This window comes from Littorina saxatilis, linkage group LG9 (genome assembly GCF_037325665.1).
Source record: "Littorina saxatilis isolate snail1 linkage group LG9, US_GU_Lsax_2.0, whole genome shotgun sequence".
Classification (NCBI taxonomy): Eukaryota; Metazoa; Mollusca; class Gastropoda; order Littorinimorpha; family Littorinidae; genus Littorina; species Littorina saxatilis.
This window is the reverse complement of record NC_090253.1, coordinates 17,322,036-17,338,725: the sequence shown is the minus strand read 5'-3', so window position 1 is coordinate 17,338,725 and position 16,690 is coordinate 17,322,036. Positions and strand designations below refer to the sequence as shown.

Below are 16,690 nucleotides of genomic sequence, written 5' to 3'. Positions count from 1 at the left end.
GAAACTGTGCAAGAAAGCGAGACACTAGATCTAGATCTGTCTGTCTGCATGTAGCCTACTTACAGGGACACGACTGCCAACAGAGTCTCGGCCCGCTCAAAATAATAATGACCGAGACTTTCAGTACTTCCTTCGCGTGACGTCTAACTCTCTTACGTCATAATGTGACGTCAATGTAATGTGACGTCTTCAAATGTTAGAGTTTCTACCACAGACATACACACGCACAAACACACACACACACGCACGCACAGACAGACAAAGTTACGATCGCATAGGCTACACTTACGTGAGCCAAAAACAGCATTATGAACGATCAAACAGGAATACGAACCAGTTTCGGCATGAGGTCTTCATCAGTTTTCTGTCATCTCTCCTTTTATTTTATTTGCTGATAAAGACCTCATGTCCAAAGCGGTCCGTATTTGTGTTTAATTATTCATGTTGGTTTTTTTCTTCTGGTGTGTACATTTCCAGTGTTATCTTGTTAGTACATTCAAGTATTTGCTAGTGGTGACATGAGCATGGGACATGAATACTGTCACTGAGCCATCACATAAAGTTGACATGTGTCGGCCCTGGCCTGCATTCGGTCCTGTGATCTGAAAAAGAATCTTCTCCCCAAGCTAAACGGGAAAACCTGATTTTCCTTTTTGGGGACAACGACCAGTATGTTACAATAATTAGCAAAATGATAGAACTGCGCTGCCAAGGTCTGCGATTCGTTAAAAAAAAAAACTTGCACGATTGGTTTTTTTTTTTTAGCGTGAGTAAATGTATAGTTCAAATATATCTGAAGAACATTGCAGTTTGAGGAACAGAGCTTGATTCAGTTAGCACCAAACTATTGAGTTCTGGAGAGGTTGATGGGCGATGCAGCAAGTTCACGATTCACAAGTTTCAAGTTTGATGGCGCACAAAAAAAGGTCTGTTCCGGTCCCGTTCTTCTACACGAGGTGTAACCCTGACAATAGATGAGTAAAAAAAAAAATGTTTATGGGGGGGGGCTGGCAAAATCCCGGGTCAAAGAATGTCATTGCAATAGAGCCAAATTTGTGATGTAGTGGAATGCATGCAATAAAGTGGAATTCTCCTGTAGTACAAACCTTGGCCAGTAACGAGTGACTGTGATGGTGTGACCTTTCAGACGGAGTTTGTGGAAAATGCGCCCAATGCTCAAGTAGAATTCCTCCTGGAAAAAAAAACCAAGTTTTGAAAATAAATACAGAGTAAATCAATTTAATGTTGCATCTGAGAACATGTTTCATGTTAATGTTGCAATTCAAAGATTTGAAAGTTTGAAAAAAGGGAGCCCAGAAGCAGATCACGCAAGGTTGTGTTTGCCGAAGCAGACAAATTTTCTGCATATAGCTTGCTTCTTTGAAGCCAACCACCACCGATAAGTTTGTGTGACTCGCAGCCGTTTGTTGCATTTTCGATTCAGAAGGTACACAATAACGTGCTATTGCAGATACAACGAGTTGCATTGAAACCATAAACTGACGACTAAATTGTGAAAAAAAGGAAAGTGGGTCACACCGGTCCAAGATAGCTCAGGGGTTGAATAACCATGAAAACGGGTGTGTGGTTTACGCATGCTAAATAGACATTCAAACGAATTGTGTCATTTAATGCTGCTAAATGCTATAGCAAGTGTGTTACATAAGGTTATAACTGCTTATATCGTGAAAGATTCCATCGTTGTAAACCTCATGTGAGGCTGAGTGAGGCTTTACATACCTCTGGCTCTGAAATGTGCCTGGATCGCATCAGCCCCTTTGCCTTGGACAGTGGAATCACGGGGGCGTCTGATGTCTCCGACCTCATCTTGGTTTTCTTCACGATCCACTGGAAACCCTGCACACAGTAAGAACATAGGTTAATGCCTCATAAGGCCAAACAAAAATACATGTTGGTTTAGGGTAACATGATAAAAAAAAAATAGGGTCGGTAGGTCGGCTATTTATTTATTTTTAATTTTTTTTTAGTCTTGGTATGGTTCGCAAAATGTGCCAGAGGTTGTTGGTTTTTTTTTAAAAATTTGAGAAATGAAACAAAACTTTTAGGGTCGGCGGGAAAAAATAGGGTTGGTCGGGTTACCAACGTATATTTATGTTTGGCCTAAGACAGAATACAGATGCCTGGGACACAGGTAGATGACACAGATTACAGGTGATTTGATTATTGCAGAGTGTGCCCCTATCAAAGAAAAGACTTTTCTTTCTTCAATGTTACGTTGCTATCTCTGTATTTATGCAATATAAACAGTTCAGACTCATTTCTACTGGTATTTTTCTCAGTCATTTCAATAGTTCCTTGACTTCATAGAGCACATACTATATATCACAAGCCAGACTAACCAAGCTTAGACTCAAAAGGTTTCCCCACTTCCTTTAACAACCACTTAAGGGTATTCAGCTGGTATTTCCTTGTTTTTTACAACCTATTTTATTCATGTTTTTATTACTTAGTTAGTGGAAGAATCTTTTGTAATGTATGTGTGATGGTGTATGCTTTTAATTAAGAGTTGTTGACTATGAATGTAGATGTAAATGCTTGTATAACTGTGTTTTAATTTTAAATGTGTCAAGCGCAAAGAGCATAATTGTAAAGTTATGATGTTGCGCTATATAAATGCTCATTTATTATTATTATTATTATTATTAATTAAAAAGATACAAAGAAAAACAAGTCGCGTAAGGCGAAAATACAATATTTAGTCAAGTAGCTGTCGAACTCACAGAATGAAACTGAACGCAATGCCATTTTTCAGCAAGACCGTATACTCGTAGCATCGTCAGTCCACCGCTCATGGCAAAGGCAGTGAAATTAACAAGAAGAGCGGGGTAGTAGTTGCGCTAAGAAGGATAGCACGCTTTTCTGTACCTCTCTTTGTTTTAACTTTCTGAGCGTGTTTTTAATCCAAACATATCATATCTATATGTTTTTGGAATCAGGAACCGACAAGGAATAAGATGAAAGTGTTTTTAAATTGATTTGGACAATTTAATTTTGATAATAATTTTTATATATTTAATTTTCAGAGCTTGTTTTTAATCCGAATATAACATATTTATATGTTTTTGGAATCAGCAAATGATGGAGAATAAGATAAACGTAAATTTGGATCGTTTTATAAATTTTTATTTTTTTTTACAATTTTCAGATTTTTAATGACCAAAGTCATTAATTAATTTTTAAGCCACCAAGCTGAAATGCAATACCAAAGTCCGGGCTTCGTCGAAGATTACTTGACCAAAATTTCAACCAATTTGGTTGAAAAATGAGGGCGTGACAGTGCCGCCTCAACTTTCACGAAAAGCCGGATATGACGTCATCAAAGACATTTATCAAAAAAATGAAAAAAACGTTCGGGGATATCATACCCAGGAACTCTCATGTCAAATTTCATAAAGATCGGTCCAGTAGTTTGGTCTGAATCGCTCTACACGCACGCACGCACGCACACACATACACCACGACCCTCGTTTCGATTCCCCCTCGATGTTAAAATATTTAGTCAAAACTTGACTAAATATAAAAAGAGACAAGCCACAATTATCAGAAAACAGCAGTAAGAGTAGATTGTAAAGACTAAAAGAGGGTTGTGGCATACCTGTCAAGTCCTACGCATTCTGCGTAATTCTTACAGTTTTTCGGTGTTTTTGGGTCCAACGTCGTATACCTAAAACCATACGCATTTTCAGCATTAAAAAAAAAAAAAAAAAAAATTTTTTTGCTGGCATGGACTGCCGTTCATTCATTTCTGAGGAGCTTGCACCAGCCACACAACAGAAGTTCTGGCATGATGTGCGCCAGTTCTACGTGGCCTGTGTGAGGAAAATGTTGAATAAATTTCCATTTGGCAGTGAAACCCTGCAACACCTTCAAGTGCTGGATCACAGTCTGGGAGCTGACACACTGACTGCCTTCTTGCAGGTCAAAATTAACTCTGATGCATGCTGCCATGATTTTAAGGTGACTGGCAGCATGATTGACAAAGCAAAGATTTGCACAGATGAATACAACAAAGAACACAAGTGACAAGTGACAAGTGACAAAAAAAATGAACGAACAAGAGTGCAGTGTAAATGTATTACATGTAGTGGTAAATAAAGAGCAGTTTGTGTAGAAAGGAATTTATGTGTTTTACTTTTAGTTTGCGAAAACCAATCTGATTGGTTTTGTGTGTATGCGTGAGAAGTTGAATTTGTGCGTTTGTCCTGATCCACGCATTAACTATGGTTTTTGATCCCCAACTATGGTTTCTTATGCCATTTACTATGGTCAGAGGCCAAAAGTACTTGACAGGTATGGTTGTGGAAGCACCAGAAAAATAAGAGATCATGTGCTCATTACCTGTCCTAAACGCTGGGAGATGAGCTCGCGGAAAACCTCGTGAGTTGTGAGAGGTGGACGTCGGTAGAAGGACAGGCCCTTGTCATCTATTGGCCTGGAGGGGAAGGAATTAAGGCTTGGTGAAAAACAACATATACAGCTTGTTCAAGTGAGTGGCTAACTGTTATAGATCGGACACTTCCTTTTAACACACACAAACACACACACACACACACACACACACACACACACACACACACACACTCACACACACTCACACACACACCAATGCACACATGAGTGCAACCATGCACACACGCACGCACACACTCACACACTCACACACACACACACACACACACACACACACACACACACACACACACACACACACACACACACACACACACACTCACACACACACACACACACACACACACTCTCACACACACACACACACAAACCCGATTTAAAGACTTTTGAGACCTTACATATTTCAGATTACCCCTTCATAACCTCTGTCAATTTATCTTTAGTTTAAGACGCCCTCATATTTAAGACCCACTTTTCTCAGATTGTTGTGGTGGTTTTATCATGGGGGAGACTAACCAAAAAAATGATTGATACGCTGATGCAATCTGGAAGTCTCTAGAATGGTCTGTAAAGCTTTGAAAATGCTGAAAATCCAATCGGTGGAAAAATTTCATCCCTGTCTATCTGTTCTGACCTCAACCAGTACTCAGCGTTGACATCATCGGGCAGCAGATCGTAGTCGGCGATGACGTAATCGTAGTCCAGGCTTTTCTCGTCAGGGAAGTAGTCTGTTGTGATGGGAAGGGAGGCTGGGATGGTCAGCGACTTCCAATCAACGCCTGAAAAATTACACATTGACAAAATTATCAGTAAATATACCATCAATTGTCAATATTCAATCCCTTACAGGATTGGTTTAAGCACAGCAATTATTACAGTTGACAGATTCTCACAATGAAATGCCACAAGAGGATTAAAACTCTTTTTAGAAAAGAAAGAAAGGAGACAAGATGAACATATGTTTAAAAGTTACAGCAAGACAGTTAAAATATAGCAACAAGTTTATCACTTCTCTCCCAATGTCAGGCCAGTCGCAGTCTTGTTGTCCGAGTTTCAATAACAAACTACTTTTTTTATTTAGTTTTTTGTAAAATATTTTTCTTAAAGGCAAACTCCTTCTTGTGTAATACTTACAGTTTGGTTCGTAATCTCAGATGTGGCTAGACTTTTACATAGAATAAGAGTATCCTTCTATTTGGACACAAAATATACCAAAAATCAACACTCTGACTGCTTGCTGTGATCTTCTTCTTCTTCTTCTTCGTTCATGGGCTTAGACTCCCACGTTCACTCATTATTTTAGCACGAGTGGAATTTTACGTGTATGACCGTGTTTACCCTGCCATTCAGGCAGCATACGCCGATTTCGGGGGAGCTTGCTGTGATGAGTTTGAATTTTTGTATCAACAAATTTCTTAAAAGCAGAATTAATTCATTAAAAACAATTCCCTGTGTGCACAGAGAACACCCATGCTATTCATTTTTGGTATGTGTCCAAGTGGAGGGATAGTCTTATCCCGTGTAAAAGCCTGGCTATAAGATAATGAGATTGTAAGCCAAACACAGGAAGGATAGTCTTGTCCCGTGTAAAAGCCTGGCTATAAGATAATGAGATTGTAAGCCAAACACAGGAAGGATAGTCTTATCCAGTGTAAAAGTAGGCTATAAGATAATGAGATTGTAAGCCAAACACAGGAAGGATAGTCCCGTGTACACGCCTGGCTATAAGATAAGGAGATTGTAAACCAAACACAGGAAGGATAGTCTTGTCCCGTGTAAAAGCCTGGCTATAAGATAATGAGATTGCAATTAGCCAAACACAGGAAGGATAGTCTTGTCCCGTGTAAAAGCCTGGCTATAAGATAATGAGATTGTAAGCCAAACACAGGAAGGATAGTCTTGTCCCGTGTACACGCCTGGCTATAAGATAATGAGATTGTAAGCCAAACACAGGAAGGATAGTCTTGTCCCGTGTAAATGCCTGGCTATAAGATAATGAGATTGTAAGCCAAACACAGGAAGGATAGTCTTATCCCGTGTACACGCCTGGCTATAAGAGAATGAGATTGTAAGCCAAACACAGGAAGGATAGTCTTGTCCCGTGTAAAAGCCTGGCTATAAGATAATGAGATTGTAAGCCAAACACAGGAAGGATAGTCTTGTCCCGTGTACACGCCTGGCTATAAGATAATGAGATTGTAAGCCAAACACAGGAAGGATAGTCTTGTCCCTTGTAAAAGCCTGGCTATAAGATAATGAGATTGCAACCCAAACACAGGAAGGATAGTCTTATCCCGTGTAAAAGCCTGGCTATAAGATAATGAGATTGTAAGCCAAACACAGGAAGGATAGTCTTGTCCCGTGTAAAAGCCTGGCTATAAGATAATGAGATTGTAAGCCAAACACAGGAAGGATAGTCTTGTCCCAAGTACACACCTGGCTATAAGATGAGATTGTAAGCCAAACACAGGAAGGATAGTCTTGTCCCGTGTAAACGCCTGGCTATAAGATAATGAGATTGTAAGCCAAACACAGGAAGGATAGTCTTGTCCCGTGTAAAAGCCTGGCTATAAGATAATGAGATTGTAAGCCAAACACAGGAAGGATAGTCTTGTCCCGTGTACACGCCTGGCTATAAGATAAGGAGATTGTAAACCAAACACAGGAAGGATAGTCTTGTCCCGTGTAAAAGCCTGGCTATAAGATAATGAGATTGTAAGCCAAACACAGGAAGGATAGTCTTGTCCCGTGTAAAAGCCTGGCTATAAGATAATGAGATTGTAAGCCAAACACAGGAAGGATAGTCTTGTCCCGTGTAAAAGCCTGGCTATAAGATAATGAGATTGTAAGCCAAACACAGGAAGGATAGTCTTGTCCCGTGTAAATGCCTGGCTATAAGATAATGAGATTGTAAGCCAAACACAGGAAGGATAGTCTTATCCCGTGTAAAAGCCTGGCTTTAAGATAATGAGATTGAAAGCCAAACACAGGAAGAATAGTCTTATCCCGTGTAAAAGCCTGGCTATAAGATAATGAGATTGTAAGCCAAACACAGGAAGGATAGTCTTATCCCGTGTAAAAGCCTGGCTGTAAGATAATGAGATTGTAAGCCAAACACAGGAAGGATAGTCTTGTCCCGTGTAAATGCCTGGCTATAAGATAATGAGATTGTAAGCCAAACACAGGAAGGATAGTCTTGTCCCGTGTAAAAGCCTGGCTATAAGATAATGAGATTGTAAGCCAAACACAGGAAGGATAGTCTTGTCCCGTGTAAAAGCCTGGCTATAAGATAATGAGATTGTAAGCCAAACACAGGAAGGATAGTCTTGTCCCGTGTAAAAGCCTGGCTATAAGATAATGAGATTGTAAGCCAAACACAGGATGTATAGTCTTGTCCCGTGTAAAAGCCTGGCTATAAGATAATGAGATTGTAAGCCAAACACAGGAAGGATAGTCTTGTCCCGTGAAAACGCCTGGCTATAAGATAATGAGATTGTAAGCCAAACACAGGAAGGATAGTTTTATTCTGTGTAAAAGCCTGGCTATAAGATAATGAGATTGTAAGCCAAACACAGGAAGGATAGTCTTGTCCCGTGTAAACGCCTGGCTATAAGATAATGAGATTGTAAGCCAAACACAGGAAGGATAGTCTTGTCCCGTGTAAAAGCCTGGCTATAAGATAATGAGATTGTAAGCCAAACACAGGAAGGATAGTCTTATCCCGTGTAAAAGCCTGGCTATAAGATAATGAGATTGTAAGCCAAACACAGGAAGGATAGTCTTGTCCCGTATAAATGCCTGGCTATAAGATAATGAGATTGTAAGCCAAACACAGGAAGGATAGTCTGCCGGATCAACCCCTGCCAAGATGTTGATTCGGATCTCTGTTCCATTATACGCATACTCTCTGTGTGTTTCTAAAACTGACAGAATATGCAACAAAACAAAACAAAACAAAGCCAAGAAAGAAAGATTGAAGAAAGAGAAAACTCTTCGGTTTACTTCATATGGAACCCATCATTGTTGTGTAAATTAACTCACTGAACACAAGAGTTGTAAATATTGTTCGCAAAGTCCCCCCCCCTCCTCCCGCCCTTCTATTTCCCCTTACACCCCCCAGGTCACATGTATCTATACACACAGCCAACACAACCACCCCCACCAACAGCAAACTCCTTTCTTCAACCAAACTTTGTACATGTATAAGTTTTTGTTGTCGCTCCCAGTCCCTTGTCTGCCTTAGGCCACAAAAACAAATAGTCTGTTTACGGTAACCCGACCGACCCTATTTTTTTCGCGCGACCCTAGACTTTTTTTTGGCATTTGGGAAAAAAAATAAATAAAAAATAAAAATAACGTAAAAATATGGTTTTTTGGAGAAAAAAAAAGAAAGAAAAAAATCCCGACCTACCCACCCTATTTTTTTGGCCTATGTTACCGTAAACAGACCTTTTTTGGGGGGCCTTAAATTCAATAGGCCCCTCCTGCCATCCAACAAGGCCCAGTGCCCCCCCCCCCCCCCTCTCCCCACCCATCCTGATCCATGCCCCTCTCTTCTCTGTGCAAAGCTATTTACTGTAGAGTTAAAGAAGCAATATGAGTGCACAAAACGCATGTCCGGATAGTCACTCAGCCTGCAAATTGTTAGTTTTTCAAGCTTTCACGCCATTAGTTATAAGATTCAGCGTGGCTATACACAGAATACAATCCGTCATATTCAAAGCACTTTGAGGTCATTAATACAAAGGGAAGGGGAAGATATAATGTCCAAACAATATCACAGTGAAAGGAGGGAAACAGAATAGACGATGTTCAGAAATAAGCGAGATCGATCTGTCGGCTTATCATGGGTTATGGAAGAGTTGCTTCTCTTTGGAAACACTGAGGCAAAATAAACCCATTTGACCTTGGAGTCAATTAAGCTATCACCAATTAAGCTATCGGCTAATTTCCACGTGAAAATTAGCTCAGATCTGTGTTTTCTGCAATGTCCGCCCAATACTATGCTTTGTTCATTCGAAAGTTTGCACATCAGCAGATGATAAGTATCGAATGCCGATGTGATGGCGTGCCTCAATGCACAGATCACTGACCACATGGGTAAACACTAGGGTTTGGCCTACGTACAATGTAACATGGGTTTATTTGCCTTAGTGTTTCCAAGGAAGAGCAACTCAGTTCCACAACCCATAAAAACCTGACAAAGGTATTTCTGGAATTCATCTATTGAGGAGAATAAAATAAATGCGATAAATCTGTAAAAGAGAAAAAAAAGTCTTCAAAGGAGTCAAAAATAATATATTAAGCAGTGATGACAAAAAGGAAAAACAAATCTATCAATAAAGAAAATAACTCACAGTGATAAAAGGATTTGAAGGAAAATAATACAGATATATGGAATTAGCTGAAAAGTCTGGATATAATGGATGAAAAGTAAAATTCAAAATGGATTGGATCTGTTATCAACGATTATGAGGAACAAGGTAGACTAAATGTTTGCATCATACATTCAGATGGAGCACAATACATATGAGCCTGTGCCAAAACGTGCTTGCCAAAATGGGACATTTGGGGTTGAAAACCAAACTGGAAATAATACTGTCTTATCTTTATACACTAATTGACTTTGTATAGTGTAACTATTTCCATAACCAAAAAGATAACTTGGGCTTTACTTTTTGCGAAAAAACAAAAAAAAGGCATCAACATAGCTGTGTGTCAACTATAACGCGAGACACAGCATTTTCATAAGTATCTTTATAAGTTCTTAACTGATTTGCTTCAAATTTACTCAGCAAGTAAGATTTACATCCCAAAAGAGATTAATTGAGGAACTTCTAAAATGGACTTTGTATTTTGAAAAATAAGACACCCATCACTGTGTCCTGAGTTGCAGTTGACACACTCCAGTCACAAGAAATACTGTAAAAAAAATTAAAAACAGAGAAGATGTTTCAAAGACTAGAATATTTTATTAAAACCATCATTTGCAACTCAAACAAACCTCAAAATCACATGAAAAAGAAAGCAAAGTAGAAAAACTAGTCCCTGCTGTGTCAACTGTAACGGGGTCAAGGAAGACATGAAAATGGCACTGTGTCTCATGTTCCGGTTGACACACAAAGTCAGGAACACACACTGTAATGTGACAAGAGAATAAGAAATGCCAAAATGCCAGGTGTTACATGCAGGAAGTGCAAAATAAGGATAAGATGTCTTCAAATGTACAAATTCATTGGAAAATGGATGGCAAGAATCTCAAAAACACAACAGAAAACTAACCAAAACATTCCCAAATAGTGGTATATTTACACCATCAGCTTATACAGAAAGTTCCTGCAGTTAATGTTCGTGAACATTACATTCCAGTCTGAACGAGTCAAAAGTCATTAAACAAACAATTTTGCACTCAAAACTGGTTAAATAAAAATGAAAAATTAAAACGCAAGTTCATGGAGAAAACAAGGTAAAATTACAAACGCCCAAGGGAAATGTCAATCTCATGAATATCCTCCACATCCACACATTAAGTGTCACTTGCACTCTCAAATAGTCATGCACATAATCAAAGAAACACATGGCACACTAGCACCCTACAAAGGTAAATACAAGACTTGATCAATCACAAATTGGTAATCAGAGATTTAAAAAAAAATGTGCACCTCTACCAATAAATACACACAAGCATTCAAAGTACCACAATGTACAAGACTAGAGAAAATCACAGATCAGCTTTCACACATAGCTTTAGCTGCCAATGCCTACATGTAAAATAATATGATAATGATAACTGCAAAGTTCGTAAAATTGGCTTCCCCCATCAAATAAATTAATCTACTCGGGCTATGCATGATCAGCAAACTTGCCAGACTGTCACTGTCAGAAGGGAGTCAGACCAAACCAGATGCAGACCTGTTTACACTAAACCCGAGGCAAGAGTACTTTCCCAAAACGTTGAGTGTATTTTTCAAAAAGTTGGTGTACTTTGCAAGCAAAGCCATACGCGTGGGTGCAAACGTGTTTGTGTAAGAATAGCATGTCTTCTGTTCCTCTCCAAAGTTCGTTCATGGCAGACATCGTAGCGTTCAGGGTCCAGCTTTAGCCGTTGTCTGTACTCTTTGGATCGCTCGTTGTTCTGCTTCCGGACTCGTTCAGCCTGGGGTGACAATCTGACTTGCAGTCGCAGACCTTACAATCACGAAAAAGAAATGAGGCTCAAATACAAGACAGAAAAATATTTGCCCACAGCACATCTAGAATTTAATGACATGTTCAAGTGCAGTTTCTACAGCACTGACCCCTGTCTCTTCTACCTCTCCCAGATAAATGTAACATTTCACTTTTAAGAGCAACAATACCACTTCTAACATCAGTCCTAAGAACTAAGACTGTACTGGATTTCCTACAAAGAGATGTGTCTAAGTTGACACAATCACCATAAATTAATATGCTTTCATCTGCAGAGTCATTTATTTACAAGGCTGGTAATTGAGGTAACTAAAAAAAACAAGTAACAAAGGACATAAAACAATACTGTGTCCTTCCCAAGAAAAGTTACGGTCGACATGCATTCCTCGTAAATCAAAGCTACAAACATTACACACAAAAAAACCACAACCATAAACTCTCAATTCCAAAAGTTAAAAGTAAAACGCAGACCTTAAATAGAAAAGAAAGGCATACGTATGTAAATGCATAGCTGTCCAAAAATACTTTGTGTCATTCGTAACCGAGACACGGTGAGAGTTACATGTCTTGCGTTACGATTGACGCAAGAAGATCCCCGAGTGGCCTTCTCGAAAAATATTTCACAACCAAACCAAGAACAAGTCGCTTAAGGCGAAAATACAACATTTAGTCAAGTAGCTGTCGAACTCACAGAATGAAACTGAACGCAATGCAATTTTTCAGCAAGACCGTATACTCGTAGCATCGTCAGTCCACCGCTCATGACAAAGGCAGGGAAATTGACAAGAAGAGCGGGGTACAGTAGTAGTTGCGCTAAGAAGGATAGCACGCTTTTCTGTACCACTCTTCGTTTGAACTTTCTGAGCGTGTTTTTAATCCAAACATATCATATCTATATGTTTTTGGAATCAGGAACCGACAAGGAATAAGATGAAAGTGTTTTTAAATTGATTTCGACAATTTAATTTTGATTATAATTTTTATATTTTTAATTTTCAGAGCTTGTTTTTAATCTAAATATAACATATTTATATGTTTTTTAGAATCAGAAAATGATGAAGAATAAGATGAACGTAAATTTGGATCGTTTTATATAAAAAAATTGTTGTTTTTACAATTTTCAGATTTTTGATGACCAAAGTCATTAATTAATTTTTAAGCCACCAAGCTGAAATGCAATACCGAAGTCCGGCCTTCGTCGAAGATTGCTTGGCCAAAATTTCAATCAATTTGATTGAAAAATGAGGGTGTGACAGTGCCGCCTCAACTTTTACAAAAATCCGGATATGACGTCATCAAAGGTTTTTATCGAAAAAAAGAAAAAAATGTTCGGGGATATCATTCCCAGGAACTTTCATGTAAAATTTCATAAAGATCGGTCCAGCAGTTTGGTTTGAATCGCTCTACAGTACACGCACGCACACGCACACACACACATACACCACGACCCTCGTTTCGATTGCCCCTCTATGTTAAAACATTTAGTCAAAACTTGACTAAATGTAAAAACAAGTCCGAAAACTCATACATTACTTGCTAATCCAAGCGGAACCATTGTTTGCTGTTGCTATTGCTAGCCGTGAAAATGTTCAGTCGATCGTAACGAAGACCCAAACTGTCCCTGTGTCTTAATTCAACAAAAAAAACAACCAGCGTACTTCAACGAACTTTTTCAGTCCAGACAAATGCTTAAAATATGAAAGGAAGAATCACCCAGAACATATTCTTTGCTACTAGCTATAACACAGCGAATAAGTAAAAAACTTGAAGAATTTTGAGTCGATCGTAACTTTATGTCGATCGTAACGCTCATCAAACAGGAGACATGAAACGAAAACTTACCTTCCCTGCGAAAGTCGGCCATCCGTGTAGCAAAATGGAGTCCAACTGCGTGCGTGTAACGTTTTTGCTATTTATAACAGCAGCCCCGATACTTCCGCGGTCATTTAAAATAAGTTATTGAATATTGAGCGATCGTAACAAAAAGACATGAAAATTGCATTCAACCTAAAAACTTCTCAAAACTACTTAAAATACTTTTATTTTAAATCAATTGTTTCCAAATCAAATAAAACTTTTTATTTACTGCTGCTTACAACTTTCGGTTGCGATAATGACGTTCGTAGATTCGAAAATCGAGGGACGTATCGTGAGTTCGCTGGAGACACAGGGAGTTACGATCGCTATGGACGTTTTTGACGTCAAATATTTTGCCAATAAACATCTTTTTTTTCGTAGACATCATCTTTTCGTGGTAATTTAGGGTACATTTATCAATATTATGAGCACTGTTTCTAACTTGCCGACGGAGATTTCTGGACCGCGGACGAACAAAACACCATGTACGGAATGTCCCACTTTTAAGTCGCCGGATTTGCTCGCTTCGGCTAACATTTTTATTTTTTTCATGTAGGTGTAATGCATGCAAGCTTCTGAAACTGTCTTTGCTATGTCTTTAACATACATGCTTTCAAACTGTTCAGTGCTTTTTGCGATTGAAAGTGCGGTTGATGAACAGTAATGCATGAATATGTCGGCTCTTTCGGCAGACCACGTTTTGGCACAGGCTCATATGTATGCCAGCCAGTCAGAAAATCCAAAGTATATCACCCACGAAAAAAGAGATATAGAAATTTTTCCAATTAAGTTAGATTACTTGAAACTCACATTATTACACAGCAAACATTAAGAGAAAATTACAGAGAAGAACTACCCAAGAACTCAGATCAATCACTATTCTTAATCATTCAGACAGGGTTTAAAATGTAAAATGTCACTTAACTTAATGTCTCAATTCTAATTCTAAGAGAATCCAACAAACTGAAAGTGATCATGCAGCTACATGTATAAGAGTGCACTAAGAACTAAAACTGGGAAAATGGCAACAATTTAATTCTATGAAACCTTAGTCTCAAAATCATAACTTAATACACAAACCTGCTGTAACCTTGAGCTTCATGTAAGGTCAATAAAACAAATAACACTTACTTTCGATCTATGAAAAAGTGTGCATAACTTTTCTTATTCAATACATAATGCAAAGCATAACAGGAACAAAAATCATGCAGTCTTGTTTTCCTCTGTGTGTATAAAATCCCTTCATGCACATCCCCCGAGGCAACAACTCTTTCTCTCTGAGCTAACAAATTAATGCACAACAAGAAAGTATGCAACGCACAAACTAATGAAAATGCACTCAGCACAAAACACTATAAAAGCAATTCGAAATGTGCCAACTAATCTACCATTCTAAAGACAAAGATGCATGCTTTGCAACAATGCATGTAATGCATGCTAAACGGTGTAAACATCACAACTGGAAAGAAAACTAATTAGAACCTATAGACTATTTATCCAATAACCCAAAAAACTAAACAATTACAAAACAAATCAACCCATTTTTACAAAATTCTGAATTTGTTTTCGGAATTTTAAAATGTGTTTCGCATGAGTAATGTTCAACTATCTTATACCCTCAATTCCCACTCCAACTCCTTTACAATAACAAGTTACTGAAGTGGGATATTTTTCGCCTTATAACCACATCAATCCGAATGATAAAAGTTTGGCTCAAATGCAGATCGAGAACACGATCTGTGACACAACCTTTAATGAAGCATATCTGTTTCCTGTATAGTCACCTCCTCTTGCCATACAACCAACCTGATTAGCACAGTTTTATTTTGATCATTGAAGCAGTAAACTTTCGCAGGTTCTTTCTTCTGAATATTCCTTATGTTTCCCTGCATGTCACAGTATGATAGAAAGCAATCACACACACGGGGACTGACTGAAACCTGGCCATTAGTGTTAGTTAAGATAATGAAAACCACTCATGTTAAATTTGAATATGAAGACGATTTTTGTCTTTGTTTGCATGCTTAGATGCCAAAAGGGGATAATATACGTTATTTGTGTTTTTGACCAAAATATGACAATTTCTTTTACACAGATCAAGACAGTCAGTGTTCCTCCGAGACCGCTCTAGTGGTTGCAAGGTGAACAATGACTGTCGAGATCTGTGTAAAATGTCATATTTTGGTCAAAAACACAAATATCATTTATGTATCGATCGATTCTGGTTAGAATTCCTTTTAGTTTTTATAATTGAACGCACACAAACATGCACTATTTTGTAGTCTCGGCTGGCCGCCTAAATATGAAATGTTGTCGGCCTCTGACGTCACATGGCTCAGAGAAGGGAACCAGTGTTCAATCGATACATTGACTATTATTTGGGAGCTCTGCAGAGTACTATAATTATTATTAATTTGTGTCAGTCTTGTTTTGTCCAGCTAAACACATATAGACTTGATTTTGCTGCTAATGCCAAATGGGTCTTAACAGTCTAAGTAAATGTCTCACATTTTATGTGAAAAAAAAAAAAAAAAAAAAAAAAAAACCGCAAGAATATAGCGAATAATACATCCTCTCAAAATAAAATACGAGCTTTAATGGTCATCAGAAATACAACAAACAAAAATTGTCAGTCTCAATCTCATTACAGTCTTTTGCAATGTTAAGGATTTATTCAAGTGTTTAAATCAATTGAATTTTTCCATTGAAAAAATTTCCCAAAGTAAGCTAGCAAATTTCCACACACACTATCACCAATGCAATACAACTACCTCCCACTTTCAAAATGAAATCTATTCTAACTCAAAAAGCGCAAGCATTATAGCAACAAAACTGGACATCCAACATCAAATCTCCCAGGCGAGCAGCCATTTTGTACAGCGTTTGCAAAGATACACATAAATGATAGGCGAGTGCTCTAGATAGTTGCTCCCAGCGGGAAAAAAAATAATACTGTCTGAGTAACTAACAAGTCGCGTAAGGCGAAATAACAACATTTAGTCAAGCTGTCGAACTCACAGAATGAAACTGAACGCACTGCTTTTTTTCTCCAAGACCACATACTCGTAGTTTCGTCAGTCCACCGCTCGTGGCAAAGGCAGTGAAATCGACAAGCCATGCAGAATAGTGCGGTAGTGGTCGCGCTGAGCAGGATAACACGCTTTTCTGTATGTCTATTCTTTTTAGCTTACTGAGTTTGTTTTTAATCCAAACA

At 38.4% G+C, this 16,690-nt stretch overlaps 1 protein-coding gene across 2 annotated transcripts in view; it reads right to left on the bottom strand.

Moving 5' to 3' along the window:
* The window catches only part of LOC138975477 (GATOR complex protein Iml1-like), an 89,820-nt gene that overhangs the window by 31,340 nt on the left and 41,790 nt on the right, over window positions 1-16,690 (bottom strand). For both annotated transcript variants that reach the window (XM_070348170.1, XM_070348171.1), the window contains exons 24-27: window positions 5,066-5,210; window positions 4,360-4,453; window positions 1,741-1,857; window positions 1,107-1,192 (exon numbers count right to left, since the gene is read on the bottom strand). In XM_070348170.1, coding sequence (XP_070204271.1) covers window positions 1,107-1,192; window positions 1,741-1,857; window positions 4,360-4,453; window positions 5,066-5,210 — 442 coding nt within the window. The remainder of the gene's footprint in view (window positions 1-1,106; window positions 1,193-1,740; window positions 1,858-4,359; window positions 4,454-5,065; window positions 5,211-16,690) is intronic.